At 45.4% G+C, this 15,547-nt stretch overlaps 1 protein-coding gene across 9 annotated transcripts in view; it reads right to left on the bottom strand.

Annotated features, from left to right (window-relative positions):
• Nucleotides 1–498: 498 nt before the first annotated feature.
• The window catches only part of Usp48 (ubiquitin specific peptidase 48), a 95,274-nt gene continuing 80,225 nt past the window's right edge, over nt 499–15,547 (bottom strand). For all 9 annotated transcript variants that reach the window (XM_008838631.3, XM_029566194.1, XM_029566193.1 and 6 more), the window contains 4 exons: nt 9,964–10,089; nt 7,086–7,134; nt 4,404–4,430; nt 499–3,371 (listed from right to left, as the gene is read on the bottom strand). In XM_008838631.3, coding sequence (XP_008836853.1) covers nt 3,349–3,371; nt 4,404–4,430; nt 7,086–7,134; nt 9,964–10,089 — 225 coding nt within the window. In that variant the 3' untranslated portion in view covers nt 499–3,348. The remainder of the gene's footprint in view (nt 3,372–4,403; nt 4,431–7,085; nt 7,135–9,963; nt 10,090–15,547) is intronic.

Genomic DNA, 15,547 nt, shown 5'->3' on the forward strand with positions numbered 1-15,547 from the left:
TTCCATAGTCACAAAATAAATAGTGGAATACCCGAAAAGCCAGGTGAGACCCTACACCTGTGCCAGCCACCTGGAGGGCTAGATACCTCCTCCACCATCAAAGACTAGGACGTCTGGGATGGAGAGCTGCTCTTGACCTCCAGAATGCACTGCTCTCAGGAACTGGTGCTTCAAAGTGGCACCTACTCTTTCACAATGCTAATGTTTGTCATTTAATGTATAAAAGGGTTCTAATGTTGGCAACAATCAGATCCCTGACCAATAACCCTCCAGCCAGCCTGCACTCTGTCCTCACACCCTATACCCAGACCACACTTGAACACTCGGTGACCCACCCCAGCCAGTCATGGACAGGAAAGGCAGACTGTTCCTTGGGTACTGAAAGCAGGCTGAACAACCCAAGCATCAATGTCTGCTGATGACTATAATTGATCAGATCTGTGACCACAGACCACCTGACAGGTCAAAGGACAAAAGACTCACTCTGGATTGCAGTTCTGTGGAAACAAAGAGACACACGTCTTTAATTTGGCAGAAAAGTAACAGTGATTCTAAACAATAAAGTTCATAAATACAGAAAAGAAAGTTTTCCCTGGGGAAACGAAGACATTAAATCACAGCCTATATGTCCAGTAATGGCAATTATTATTTTTTCAGAATATGGGGACTCTACACATTTGCTTGAGATTAAAGAATGATCAAAAATATACAGAGGAGAGCTGAGGATGGAGGTCAGTAAGCAGAATGCTTATCTAGCATGCTCGAAGCCCTGGATTTGAGCCTCAGCACCTGCCATAGTGGCTGGGAAGCGGTGATAGGAAGACCAGAAGTTCAAGGTTATCCTTGGCTACATAGTATGAGGCCAGCCTTGGTTATACAAGACCTTGTCTTGAAAAAGAAAAATATACACAAAGGGGAAGCTTCAAAATATGGATTAATGCAAAGTGTATACATGGACACACATACACACACACACACAACATTGGGACCCAGAATAGTCTATTTAAGGTAGCCCCAGCCCAGAAGACTATTGGACACCATATGCAGTAAATAGGAACACAGCAGCCATTAAGTACACAAGCACATTCAATGTCATTTGCCTTGTCATCTGCAGGTCGAAAAGAAGCCCAAGCTCAGGGACCCAAGCTTCTCTGTGCATAGAAGTGGCTGTGGGCTCTGCTGCTCTGAGCTCCTGCAGTTCCAAAACAGCTTTGCAGTTTGAGTGGCACTGGAAGACTCAGGACGGTTGTCAGGGTGGAAGAGGGGCCATCCCCTTTGCTTATTCTGGGCCCAACCCACCTGCATCCCATAGGGCAAAGGTACCAGCTTGGAAGATTTAAAGGTTATCATTTTTATCATTATGTAAAGAAAATAAGGACACCCAAGTAACAAACTTTAAAAGTGGCATCAACTGCAGCTTGGAACAATCAGATTTCTAGAAATATTGGCTTGTTTATATCAAGCCTCTGAAGAAAAACCCTCACGCGTGGCCAGTAAGGCTCTTTGTACTGCCTTTTTCCCCCCTTTTTGTTTATTCATTTATTTGTCTTTTTGAAGCAGCGTCTCCCTGTAGCCCCAGCTGTCCTGGAACTCACTATGTAGACCAGGCTGGCCTTGAACTCACAGAGATCCGCCTGCCTCTGCCTTCCGAGTGCTGGGATTAAAGGCGTGCGCCACCAAGCCTGGCTATTTTTTCCCCTTTTTTAATGGTGCTGAGGTTCAACCAGTGCTTTGTGCTGGGCAAGTGCTTTGCCACAATCCCTGGGCTTCTTTGTAAGGAAACTCTTAGTGAACTTTTATGTACCTTGGCCTTGGGAAAGAGTGAGCTCCTTTGTGTGAGGCTCAGTACATGACAGATCTGGAAATCAGGGTGACTTCAAGTCCCTGTGCCCATCCAAGGCAGAACAGCACTCCCTCCTGCTCCTAGGGTGGTTTTTGAGGAAGGTGTACAGCGCTCCCTCCCCTGCACCGGCTCATTAAACTCCACCTCCTCCAGCACACAAACCTCAATACAGTGCAAACACAGACGCTACACCAGACTCTGACCAAACAGCTCTAAGTATTCTGTTATAAAGCTATTCAAAAGATGCTGCTAAAGTTACTGGCTCTCAAGTCGAAATTGGCCTCTCTTATCCATTATTTAAGTGCAGATTTAAAAAAAAAAAAAGCCTGGCACAAACTTGAGGTCAAAAATATGTAACAGAAATGCCTGCATCAGCATCTCAGCCACAAACATATACATACACAGTCAACGGAGAAGACAGCAAGAAAAAAAACCAAAACTCCAGTCTGAAGTTCCATTAAAAACCCTTTCCCTAGTCCTAAGAACTCTGCTTTGACTATTAGTTGCTACTAACAGTAATCCTGAGTTGGAGAAGACAGCACACCCTGTCACAGACTGTTTTGTCCCCACTTTTCAAAGCCAGGGCACATCAGAAGAACGCTTTCACAAAGAGAATTGAGATCCAAAGAATGGACTTGGAGAATGGAAAAAACAAATTCTATAAAAACCTTGCATATCACATCGGGCTTCTGTCCGGCTTACAGTCTTCTGGCAAGGTGATCTTGTTTTTCAAATGTGCATTTGGGTAACAGCAGAACTGGAAGGAACTGCTATACACGCAATAAACATTCCCCTTTCGTTTGTGACACGCACAGAGGCAGGAAACCTTTGAAGCCCAAATAGAAACACATTCCTGGCTTGATGAGGAAGGCATACAGGTGCCCCTCTACCCAGCACTGAAGGACCCAGGCTGCAAGCAGGGGGCAAGGCAGCAGCCGACCTGGAGAGGGATGGAGCTCTGAAGACACTTTCCACGCCGGCAAGTTCTTCATTTTCATGCTTTATTGAAAGGTGAGTATGAGTCAAAGACAGGTATCAGTAAGCAGGTCACGTCTCTAAACATAATCACTTTTGAGTTCAGAGCAGGATGCGGTCCCATGTACTGTGATACAAATCCGCTATGGACCAGGGCGTCTGGTATGACACTCCGTCAGAAAACAATCAGAACTTTACTCCCTCCCGTGGCTATAAATCTCGTATGTAAACATGATTTCCTCTTACTGCTACCCAGCTTGCTCAGTCCTTCCTTGCCCTCTCCCTCCCACCACCCCCCTTAAATAGAAAATCTGAAACATTTCCTTCAAGTCTGATGTCCATCAGTGCAATCTGCTTTATTTGACATAAGGCATTTGGGACAGTCACTTTTGAATGTATTTTTGCCTTTTGGAAGAGCCAGGTAATGGTTTCATTCTTAAATCCACCTTTTCTTTATTATTTAATGCCCTAACATGTCAAATTCCTCTTCCCTTCTGGTCATTTCTTAGCAGTCAGCAAGTGGTCAAAGATTAATGTCCAAGCAGACCCGTACCTGAGGAAAAAAACACACATGGAGGGATGGTTGGAGCTAAAACAGACGCATCTGTGTGCTCTGCTTGGCAGGACTGCATCATTAGTGGGGACTATCCAATCTAATAAATGAGCACAGGAGCCCCCAGCACTGAAGATTTAAGACAAAATACCAGCAAGCTCCAAGCTCTCAGCTACAGCACATTCTGGCTGACAGTCGTGAGTTTCCTATGCACATGGTTCACCCAAGTTAATTAGGTTTGATCAATACTTTCGCTCCACAAGGGAATTCTTTAGCTTTGTCTTGTTTAGATCACACCAGGAGTTCCTTCCTCTGTGGCACTAACATGCAAACAACAAAGTCTCCCAGGGAGGAAGGCTGCACTTAGGCCAGGAGCTCTGTCACTCATCTGTCCCAGCAAGGAACTGCTGGTATTTCACTCAATCTCATTCCCTGATACAATCACAACCTGCCACGGAGTGGACAGCAGATAATCACCAAGGCAACCGTTGCATCTGCCAAATGTCAAGGGTCCGAGTTTGGTGGATCAACGTGTTGGTGTGCACAGCTCAGTGGCCAAGAAGGTAAAGAGAGCACCAGGTCTCTACCTCAAGAATCCAAACATCTGGATTCTTCATAATTACTGAAACCTTTTCAATGACCTGATGGAATTCTGCAAATTCTCCCACTACTAATTCTTACCAGTCACATACTAGCTGCTCTGTTGCGATGAACTGATAGGAGGAACTGGCAGGTTAAATATAAATCTAGAAATGCCACTAGCTCATTTCCCACCCTCCCATGAAAGGCAAAGGGGAAGACACTTGATGGACGTCTGGCAGAATGAGTTCTGTTGCACAGGCTCAATCTGAGGCCTCAGTGCCCAAAATGATAATGAAGAAGCTGAAATAGAAATGCTTTCAGCTCAAATTAATTCCAGTCATAAGACTCGGGTTGGATTAAATTTTAAAATCAAATTATAGCCTTCGCTTTAATAAAGAATTGTAGTATGGCTCTGACATTCATGAAGGAAGCATGACAAATGTACCTTACCTTTAAACCCTTCTTCTGGCATACAGACTGCAGAAAGAAAAGAATTCCAGATTGAAAAGACTGACATGTCAGTTAGCAACAGCACATCAATGCCTCAGGATGAAAAGTTTAAAATAACTTTTAATTGCCTCAGTCACCTGGATCAGTTCCTTTTGAACTTATGGATGGCACAAATCTGGTGATGAGCATTCAAAGACACATGCCCACCCTTTAAAGTCAAACACTAGAGGGACGTCTGCAGACCACATGGCTGACCACTGGGGGCTGTCTCTTCTCTCCTCCTGCCATGCCCACATTCTAGAAGCCACTGTGAGCCTTCCAAGCAGATTTTTCTGGTATTTAATCCCACCCCCCATAGGATCTCACACTGCAACCCAGGTTGGCCTGTAACTTGTGGCAATCCTCCTATCTCAGACTTCCAAATGCCAGAATTATAGGCATAAGCCACTATACCTGGCTCAGTTCCCTTCTTTAATCTTATTTTCAAATATTTTATTTTTTTTATCTATGTGTATGATTACATTGTCTGCATGTATGTAAGTGCACTATGTTTGTGCATGCCCAAGGAGACCAGAAGACGGTGTTGGATCCTCTGGAACCAGAGTTAAGGATGGTTGTTAGTTGCCATGTGGGTGCTGGGACTCGAACCCGGGCCCCCTGCTAGAGAAGTTAGTACTCTTAAACGGCTGAGTCATCTCTCCAGCCCCTTATTTTTATTTATTTATCGGCCTGCCTCTGCCTCCCAAGTGCTAGGATCAAAGATGTGCACCACCACGCCCTGGCTACCCTGGAATTCACTTAGACTAAGTGGACCTCCATGTCAAGAGATCCACCTGCCTCTGTGGGGATCAAAGGCATGCACCACCAAACCCAACAAATTTCTTTATTTCTAAATAAGGTGTTTTTACTGCTTTTCATGATCTTGTCCACTATTAGATTAACTTCCCTAATGAAGCAAAAATTTAGCTCTTCTACCACCTGCCCCACCCCTGGCCTCCTTTGAGTGGTACTTATTAATGCTCAGTTTGTCTCCCCAGCTGCCACTGGTAAACCCTGGATTACTGCCTGTGTGATCTGTCTTCTGTGCATGGCACCTCCTGTATTAATTAGTTCTTTCATTATCTCTGCACCTAGGTCCAATTCAACCATAAATCCTTAAAAACCTGTAACCTGTTCAAGGCAGTTGCTATCACTTCCATCATGCCTTGCTGACAGCTGCTCCCAAAGTCCATGTTCAAACCACCAACCTAGACCAGTGTACACACTGCCTGCCACAGAGCGCAGGTTCTGAAATCTCTCTTCACTGTCCTGACCTACGGCTGATCCTTCCTTACCAAGACACTGACAACTTTCTTCTTCTAACACCCCCTTGTTTAAGAAGAGTTCATCCCCACACAGCACACTGGGAGATAAACTTTTGATGCCTTCCAGGGGTTTAAGAGCCATCAGGCACGTGGGTAGAATCAGTCTGTCTGTAAGTCTGTAGAAGTCAGGACTGGAACTCTCGTTCCCTTGGGGTATCCTAAGCACTGCTGTTTTTCCTTCCCAACTCCATGTGCTAAGACGGGCACCCCTAGTTGTTCATTGATTTTATCAAGCTCTTGGTGAATCAGCTTTTATTCTTATAGATTCTTTCCTGTTCTGGAAATGTCCCTTTAATACATGGCCTAGCTATCATCTGCCCATTTTCTCTATTATTTGTAGGTCATTTCTGACTCGCCTTGAGTTCACAATTCTCCTGCCTCAGTTTCCCAAGTGCTGGTATTGCAGGCAGATACCTCCAATGCCCAGCTATTTGCAGGTCATTTTTAAGCTTTCTTTTGCTTCATAGGATATTCATTCTTAGTTTGTTGAACAACATCTCTTGGTTTCAGTCTTAGTCCTTAACTTTCTTGTGGCTCTGGCTGCCCACTGAACCTATGAGGCATGAGATGCTGCAAAACTGTCAGTAGACAGCAATGGGGTCACAGGGGGGTCCTGGGAGATGAACCAGCTCCCTTTCCATTGGGAGGTTATTTTCACGTATTGGCTAGTTTCTTTGGAAAGGAATTCCCTGGTACTGAGCTGCCAGAATTCAAGTAGAGGCCCAGGAGTCAGGGATTTGGTGGGTGGGGGTGGGGGGGTTGAGATGGGCACAGGATTTTCCTGTTTGCATGGAAACAGGTCACATTACCAGCCCTTTAGTATGGTTTCTTCCAACTGCTGAAACACCTACTCTAATTGCCATCTGAGGTACCTGGTAGAGCAGGGGTGACACAGATGTGATGGGAGTGAGTGGCAAGGACTCGCAGCAGGGTGGAGATCTGTCTGGCTGCTTCTCACAGGCTTCCAACCAAATTCCTGCTCATAGGCACCAGGTGCACCCACCCTTGGAGCTGCAGGGCCTCCTGTTCCTCCATGAGGACCAGCTGCCATCTGAGTGAGCCAGGCTTCCTCTAGACTTCTACCCCAAGGCTTACCTTTACTCCAGGTTCCTCGGGTTAATAAACAATTACTGCTCTCCTTGCTCCATTTCCTAACCCGTTCCCTTATTTTATGACAAATAATGGGAGATTCTACTTTAAGAGCACATAACAGGTTTTTTCAAGGTTAAAAGTAAAACCCAGGACACTACAGCTTTTACCTACAATCCCATATCCTTTACAAGCTCATCACCAGGTCCTGAAAGAAATTTGTCTTTACCTTGCATGACATCATCCATTGCAGCGTAGTCTACGATTGGTTCATCAGCCTAGAACAAACGGAAACAATTCAGAGCCACAAGGGGCTGAGGAAAGAGGGGGCCGGTCACAAATTATCCTAAAGCCTGGCTCACGTCCAGTACTGACACTGCTATAAATTCATAAAGTAGTGCCCTGTGCTACAGAGAGCTCAGTTAAGCCCTTCTACTCAGCCCCAGCCTCAGGATAGCAAAGTGATATTCATGGTCTACTGAGGGATTTTTGTTTTTGTTTGGAAGAAAGGGACCTATTTGAGCACAAGCTTGCTTCCCTGAGGGCCAGCAGCAGCGCGGCTCCATTAGGAGCCTGGTTCAGAAGTGGTTATGCCTATACGTTCAGTTGGCCCAGGGCAGGAGAGCCATGTCCTGATTTGACAGGTGTCCCATCAACTATAGATCTAGGTCCCTTAACCCCCCCCCCAAAAAAAAGGGCATACTGTATGTGACAGTAGTTTTCTGCCTCCTAAAAAACACCTTTGAATGTGGAAAGGTCTGAAACAGCTACATGTTTACGGTGAGATAAGCTGCAAGGGCAAAGAAACCAATGACCAATCAAACTGCAGCTACCTACCCGTCGCACAAACCTTTTAATAACATGGACTGTTCTAGAAGTTTAGACAGAGGAATAAGGATTCAACAATTGAACAGGTTTGCACTATCATTCCATAGACCACAGCTGCAGGAAGAGCAAAAAGTCAGCAGAGGGGAGGTGGTGGTACAATACAGGGTTGTGCACCCCAGGGGTAGGGATGTGCCTGCTTCATGGCACCAGGCCCAAAGTTCACTGCATCAGAATTTTGGGGATAAGTTACAAAAAGCAGGTCCCAAGTCAGACACCTTCAAGACTACTCTACCACACAACACACTGCTGTCTGGCATGGGGGTCATTTTGGCTAGGAGAAAACAAAAGAGGAAAAGGGAAGTCACAAACTAAGGCCCTTGGGGGAGTGGGAGGTTGGACTAATGCATTCTCAGAAGACCCCATTTTCCAAAGCATGTTCAACATCTACTAAATCCAAAGCCAATTTCCAAACCCAGACAAGAATCCCATCATGCTACCTGGGGGACTTGAGCTTTGTACTAGATCCTTGTATCTTATGCGCATTTCCTTGCTTGATCACCAGGTACAGGTTAAGCATCCTTAATTCAAAAACGCAAATGTTTCAAAATGTGTAATTTTCTTTCTGAGCTCTTAACAGGATACCTGAAGTGGAAAATTTTCATACCCAAACTATGATGGGCTGCAGCTAGAACACTGAGATTTCTTCCAGGGTGTTCAAGAGGTATGTATGAAACACATCTCAGTAATACATGCAGATATTTCAAACTCAAAAAAACAAAAACAAACAAATCCACACACCTAGTCCCAAGTACTTCAGAAAGGGACCCTAAGCTGTACTTTTGCCAACAAAGGGAAGGCCTCATTCACAGCATGCTTAAACTGTCCTGCTGCCCCAGAGAAGGGAGAAGCTGAGGCTAGAGTTGTTTTTAATGAAAACTTTAAGAAGCCCTACTGTTCAATGAGATCTTTGTGATTTTTATAAAAATGACAGATCTAAACCAGGCGTGGTGGCACATACTTTCTAGGCCAGCTGGGGCTACAGGGAGACCCCATCTCAAAAAGACCACTCCTCCCCCCCAAAAAAGACAACAGATCTAGTTGAGCATGGTGGCGCATGCCTTTAATCCCAGCACTTGGGAGGCAGAGGCAGGCGGATGATCGATGTCAGCCCGGTCTACATAGCGAGTGCCAGGCCAGCTGGGACAAGGGGACCCTGTCTCAAAAAAGACCGGAAAAAAAAAAAAACTGCTATTCACACAGGTCTCACACCTGTCCTCTTGTCTTAGGGAGCAAGTCGCAGTGATACAAAAGTGGATGTGCACTGATTGGTTTGCTTTTTTTCTTTTTTTAAAGGCTAGACTCTCCTACTAGCTCAAAACAAAACAAGCCAGGCACAGTGGTGCATGCCTGTAATCCTAGGACTCAAGGGGCTAAGGGAGGCCAGCCTGGGTTATATAGACCCTACCTGTCTCAAAACAACGCTGGGCGTGGTGGCGCATGCCTTTAATCCCAGCACTTGGGAGGCAGAGGCAGGCGGATCTCTGTGAATTCAAGGCCAGCCTGGTCTACATAGTGAGTTCCAGGCCAGTTGGGCTACAGGGAGACCCTGTCTCAAAAAAATTAAAAAAAAAAAAAAACAAAAAAACCAAAACAGGGAAGGAAATAAAGGAAGGAGAAAAAAAAAAAAAGGTGGTCCATGTGGGTTGCCTTTAAAAATAAGTGTGTTTGAGCAGTTGCAGAAGGGGAAGAGGGTACCATGGAAACCGTGGACAGAAACCATGTGTCCAGATGAACCCAATGTGTCTGTTCCTGGGGCTGACAGTCAATCAGCCCCCCACCCCCATGTGAGAAGAATGAAAAACAGATCTATGGTCTGGAGGAGAAAATAAGCCAGAAGCAATCAGGTGGCAATGGAAATTTTTGGGCAGCACTGCCTATCCTGACTACTTGTGGGCACACACACTAAGCTAGAGGGGTTAGAAAAAGGGCCTAGAGGAAGCGAACCTCTTCATTGTCTTAGGGTAAAGTGGATGATGTCCTGTCATCACTACAGCCTACCATGACTCTTGAGGACAAGACCCAATGTGTTGACCCCCTTAGTCTCTGCAGAGCTGAGTAATCAAGAGGGGAGCAAAAGCTGACAGTAGACCATGTGTGGTGGTGCACACCTTTAATCTCAGCACTTGGGAGGCAGGGGCAGGTGGGTCTCTATGACTTCTAGGCCTACCAGGCTACAGAGAGAGAGAGACCCCATCTCAAGAAAAACCCAAACAACTTACCTTTAGTAAAATGACAGATTCAGGAATGATGCCGAGGGTACCAAGGGTGGCACAGTCATCACTTAAAATCTTTCCATCAATTGACAAATTCTGGTCAAAGGGAGCAACTGAAAATGCATGCATGATCTGTGGCAATATAAAAAGAAACTCACAGTCTGCAAAGGAAAACACTGAGCCCTATACCCCACTTGAAGGCGTAAAACACCGATTCTAAAATGACACACAAAATCAAAGGCTCTAGAGCACAAAAGACATAGTGTTTGCAGCCAGCCCACTTGTTACATTCTTAGGGAGCCCATGAGGCCTAACAGCCAAGTGTACATGGGAGGTCCAGCCTTAAGAGTTCGAGTGGAGGAGACAATAATACACATAGGTCCTTTGTTCCTGTACCCTGCTGCCTCCCAGGACTAGCAGGTGGAGCTCAAAAGTAGGGAAATGAACTCTCAGCCCCCAACAACTCAGTACCATCACCCCATTCCCAGGCTCTCCAGTATCCTTTCACAAACAGGAACATGGTCTCACTGAACACCACTTTCAACAACAAATACAAATTCTCACTTAAAACCACTTTTAGGCCTGCTGTAGAGGCACGTGCCTATAGTCTCATTTGTGCGGAGGTTGAAGCAGGACTGCTCAAATCTAGGTGTTCAAGGCTAGCCTGAGCTTAAAAAAAAAAACCCTTGTCTAAATTAGCAAGCAAGCTGTTTGGACATTTTTAACTTTTTTACTCCTGTAGCAAACAAGCCTGGTCTACGTCATTCTGACCTTGGAACTGTCACATATTCTTAGCCTGAGTGCTGAATCTCTAGAAACCAAAATAAGACTTCAGGGGAAGGGTCATATGTCTCAGCCCAATGCTAGTTAAGCAAGATTAAAGTTAAATACTTTTCAAACATTGTTACACAGAATACTTCAATGCCTTTTCAAATTCAGAAAGTTAAAAAAAAAAAATCCTGGTGGTACAGTCCTATAATTCCAGCCACTTGGAAGGCTTTGGTAGGAGGATCAAGGTCAAGACCTGCCTGGGCTAGACAGTGGGTTTAAGACCACAGAACAATTAAAATAATTGTTTAAATAATTTCTGGTGGTTGGAGAGATGGCTCAACAATTAAGAACACATGCTGCTCTTCCAGAGGACCCAAGTTCAATTCCCAGCACCCATGCCAGGTGGCTTGGCTTACTATAGCCAAGCCCTCAGCACCGCACTCAGGTGCACAAACATGAACACACACATACACACATAATTAAAAAATAAGAATAAAATTTAAGACAGTCTCTTGTAGCCCCAGCTGGCCTGGAACTCACTATGTAGACCAGGCTGGCCGCTATCTCACAGAGATCCACCTGCCTCTGCCTCCCAAGTGCTGGAATTAAAGGTGTGCACCACCGTGCCAGGCAGACCTCTGTGAGTTCAAGTCTAGCCTGGTCTCCATAGTGAATCCAGGCCAGCTGTGGCTACAGGGAGACCCTGTCTCAAAAACAGACCAAAAAAACAAACAAACAAAAAACCTTCAAACCATATCTGGATAGTGCTTTCAGCTAGAGTGCAAGCAGATGCCAGGTTCGGAAAGGCAGGGATGGGAGGAGAACTTCAAGAGCATTCCTTCTGTTATGCTTTTCAATTTAAGAGCTGCCTCTTCAAAGGTACTCCATTAACAAAGCTTACACTACAGGAACATCCCTGACCTTAAGGGAAAGCCATTCACTTTTCCTACTCCTTGGGGCCACAAAGACAAGTGTAAAAAATCAGCCCTGAAGTATGTGTGCAGAATAACGGCCCAAGAGCTTCACAAGCTGGACAGATGTTACCACAAAAGCACCTTGCTCATACTGGCATACAGATAAAAAAGCAAGCACAGACTCAACAGAAACCTGTGGCCAGTCATGCCAGGGGTACGGGCCCTGCCAGAGATCATAGCAGTAAGCCTATTTGTAACACATAGGAAGTACCAACAGGACAGCTCTGCGAAACCAGGCCCAGCACGTCAACATCAAGCAGGTGCATCCAGCCAACGGCAGCTGTGAAAAATCTAGCATACTTCAATGGGGATGTATGAAGCTAACTTCATGTGGGAAAGGCCACGGTCTCAACACAGGACTGCTTCTTCATGTCTTGAAATGCTCACACCACGAAACAGGATAAGCATCAAACACCTTGAGACATCAGCACCATCTAGGGGGCTGACACTCACACCGTGTCCTTAGTCTACACAAGGACATTTAAATTCATTCAACAATGAATGAGGCATGCATTAAGAAGTCACCACATGCCTTTAATCCCACCACTTGGAAAGCAGAGACAGGCAGATCTCTGTGAGTTCAGGGCTAGTCTGATCTACATAGGGAATTCCAGGCCAGCTGGGGCTACAGGTTGACCCTGTCTCAAAAAGACCACCCCCCTAAAAAAAAAAAGTAGTCACCACATGACAAGTACTGTGCTAAATGCTGGAATTATAAGCCAGAAGCCTCTGCAGGACCTCCCAGGACACAAAATTCTATGACAGGGCCAAAACAAGGTGTTACAAGAAGAGGCTCCAGGAGAGGAAAGCTGGTATTTCTGGTGAAAAACAGCTGCTTTAGAAGGAGGCAAACTGAGGCAGGGGGCCATGGAGCAGTAACTCCTAGGCTGTGAGTGCTGGTGCAGTGCCTGCTTATAACCACACAACACAGGCTGCCTGAGCAGCGGGTGTGGCTTCCTGAGTCCAGGAGCCTACAGGCAACAGCAAAGCTTCCGGAGGCTCCTGACCAGGCTGCCACTACATGGCAGGGAGCAGCACTGAAGTGAGGAAATTCAGGAACTTCAGTCGCTTCACTCTGGGCTCAAACACTTCTGCAAAAGGAGCAGATGACACCCAACATCTTTGGGAAAATAAAGTTTGGGGTCAGAGGTGGAATACAGCAGAACGGCCTAGGTTTGATCCCTTGCTTGGCAAAAACAAACCAACAGGACAAAAACAGTAAAATTATGCAATTAAACCTATAGTATCTTCTGAGAATGGAATCAAATCAAACACCATTTACTCTTCGGCACCACAGAACTGCTGGATGAACTAGCAACTATGCAACTTTTGTAAGGTTCCAAGTAATTGTGTATGGCAAAAATGCCTACAACCAAGCACTTAGTATTACAGAGGGTGTCCTATCTATGCAGTATCCCCAAAGAAGCTCCATCCAACATTAGAAAACAGTTCATGCTATTGTAAAAACTACCCACCACTGCCACCTGAAGATCCCACACATGCCCACCCTGCTGCCAGGAAAAGGGTCACGTCTAGTTGACAGTTGACGCTTTCGAAGCTACCACAGCAGGGAGGGAGAAATTCCATTCCGCTGCCCTTTCTTCCAGTTGTTTGATTCACAGTGCTCTTTGAAGCAAGAGTGGGAGATGAGAGGGAAGACACTGCAAAGAAATCAGCCAAGGAAAACGCGCATGGGGGCTGCCTCTCAACAGGAGCTGCCTCAGTGGCTCATCCGTGCAGGTGACCCGCTCCCAGGTAGAGGTTATTTCTGCTGCCTTCTGATTTCTTCTTCAAAAACAGTGGTTCATAATAAGAGCAGCCAGGCTTTTAAAAACGTCCTTGTCCACAGGGGCTCTTTTGTAATTTAAACATTTTGAATGTTCGAGGTTTACCACTGACAGGCAGAAAGCCGGTGAAGGAAACAAACCTTCTCAGATGTAAAGGGCACAATAACAGAGGGAAGATATTATGCCAACACATTTATTTTCAGAGCCGTGGGTTCAACCAAGGGAAATACTGTTCTCAAGACAATCTGGAACATATAACACCCTCAAAAGAAGCCTGTACTTTTGCCTCAATTACAATGATAAATATCAGCAACAAGAAAAATGCATAGCCAGTGAAGGCGGCCACATGAAGGCAGCAGGCAGGGAGCATGGCCAGCTATCAGAGAGCCAGCAGTGACTAAAAACAGCAGGGGCCAGATTTGCTCATGGCCATCTTGAATTTATCAGCTCTTTCTGCCGAGGTTTTGAGATATAGCACCGAAACGCCCATTTATTAGAACTGTAGTGCTGATAGCAGAAGTAACACTACATAAAACATCTGAATGAAGCAGGCATTACAACCACCCGATTTGTGTGTGTGCGTGCACACGCATGCGTGCACGCACTGGGTGGGAGGGCAGGAGGGAGGGGAACTGGTATTAACAATTGTGTATGGAAGACTACACAGACACACACACACACACACACACACACACACACAAATCTGGCCACGTATGGCAGTGCACACCTTTAATCCCAGCACTTGGGAGGCAGAGACAGGCAGATCTCTGTGAGTTCGAGGCCGGCCTGGTCTACACAGTTGAGTACCAGGCCAGCTGGGGCTATAGGGAGACTCTGTCTCAAAAAGATCAAAAAAGTAAATAAGTAAAAATAAATCTAGCAAATGGACTTAATACGCCACTCAAAATGTTAACATGGTAGGGCAAGGTAATGCACGGGAGGAATCCCAGGAAACAGAAAGCAAAGGCAGGAGGAACTGTATCAAGTCTGAGCTAGCCTGAGTGAGTTCCAGGCCAGCCAGGGCTACACAGCAAGACTCTGTTTCAAAAACAAACACTGGAGCCAGTGAGATGGCTCAGCAAATAAACCTAACTGCCATCAACCCTGATGATGACTTGAATTTCATCCCTGGAACTCAATATAATGCAGAGAACCAACTCCCAAAACTAGTACACTTACTTTTACTTTGCTTATACACATACACACAAAATAAAAAACGGCAAAGTGCTTGTTGTATATGAATGGGGATTCCAGTCTGACCCTCAGAATTCACATCAAAAAGCTGAGTGTAGCAGTGCACACTTGGAATCCCACTGCTAGGTTGGCAAAAAGAGCCAGCCTAGCCTACTTGGCAAGTTCAAGGCCAATGAGAAACCCTGTCTCAAAAAAGAGAGCCAGTGAAATGGCTCAGCAGGTAAAGGCACTTGCTGACCAAGCCTGGCAACCTGAGTTTAAACTCCAGAACCCATGTAAAGGTGAAAGAAAACTGACTCCACAAAGCATCCTCTGATCTCCACGTGTACACCATGGCACATGTACCTGCTCCTCCAGCCCCACATCACAAGCACACACGATGATAATTTTTTAAAGGAAAAGTGGATACTTCCTGAGGAACGACATCCAACCTTTGACCACCACATTACTTGAGTATTCGTGTACACCCACACCAACATGCACAAACTACCAAATAAAACAACAAAAAAGCCCAAACTGAGCTAAGAGATTGTGACTCATCCTAGCAAGAAGCTCCCAAGAACTGTTTGTTTCTCCCTCACATTTCACAACAGATCCTGGCAATAGACTCACATACCTATTAAGTGGTCAAAGAAAAATACACTGTGCTATGAAGTGAGAGAAATTACCCTGGAACAACCTGGGCATGTGACAGATTAAACAGTTCTCAATGCTTCTCACTGGAGAGGGACTGCGTGTCTATAAGGCTTTAGAATCTAAATATCACTTGATAAAAAAGGATTTCTGGCTATTGTAAAAACCAAGTCGTCCCCCCCTCCACACTTTTTTTTTTTTTTTTTTTTTTTTTTTTAAAGAGATTTTTGG

The sequence above is a fragment of the Nannospalax galili genome, unplaced genomic scaffold, assembly GCF_000622305.1.
Source record: "Nannospalax galili isolate Female #2095 unplaced genomic scaffold, S.galili_v1.0 scaffold2019, whole genome shotgun sequence".
Taxonomy (NCBI): domain Eukaryota; kingdom Metazoa; phylum Chordata; class Mammalia; order Rodentia; family Spalacidae; genus Nannospalax; species Nannospalax galili.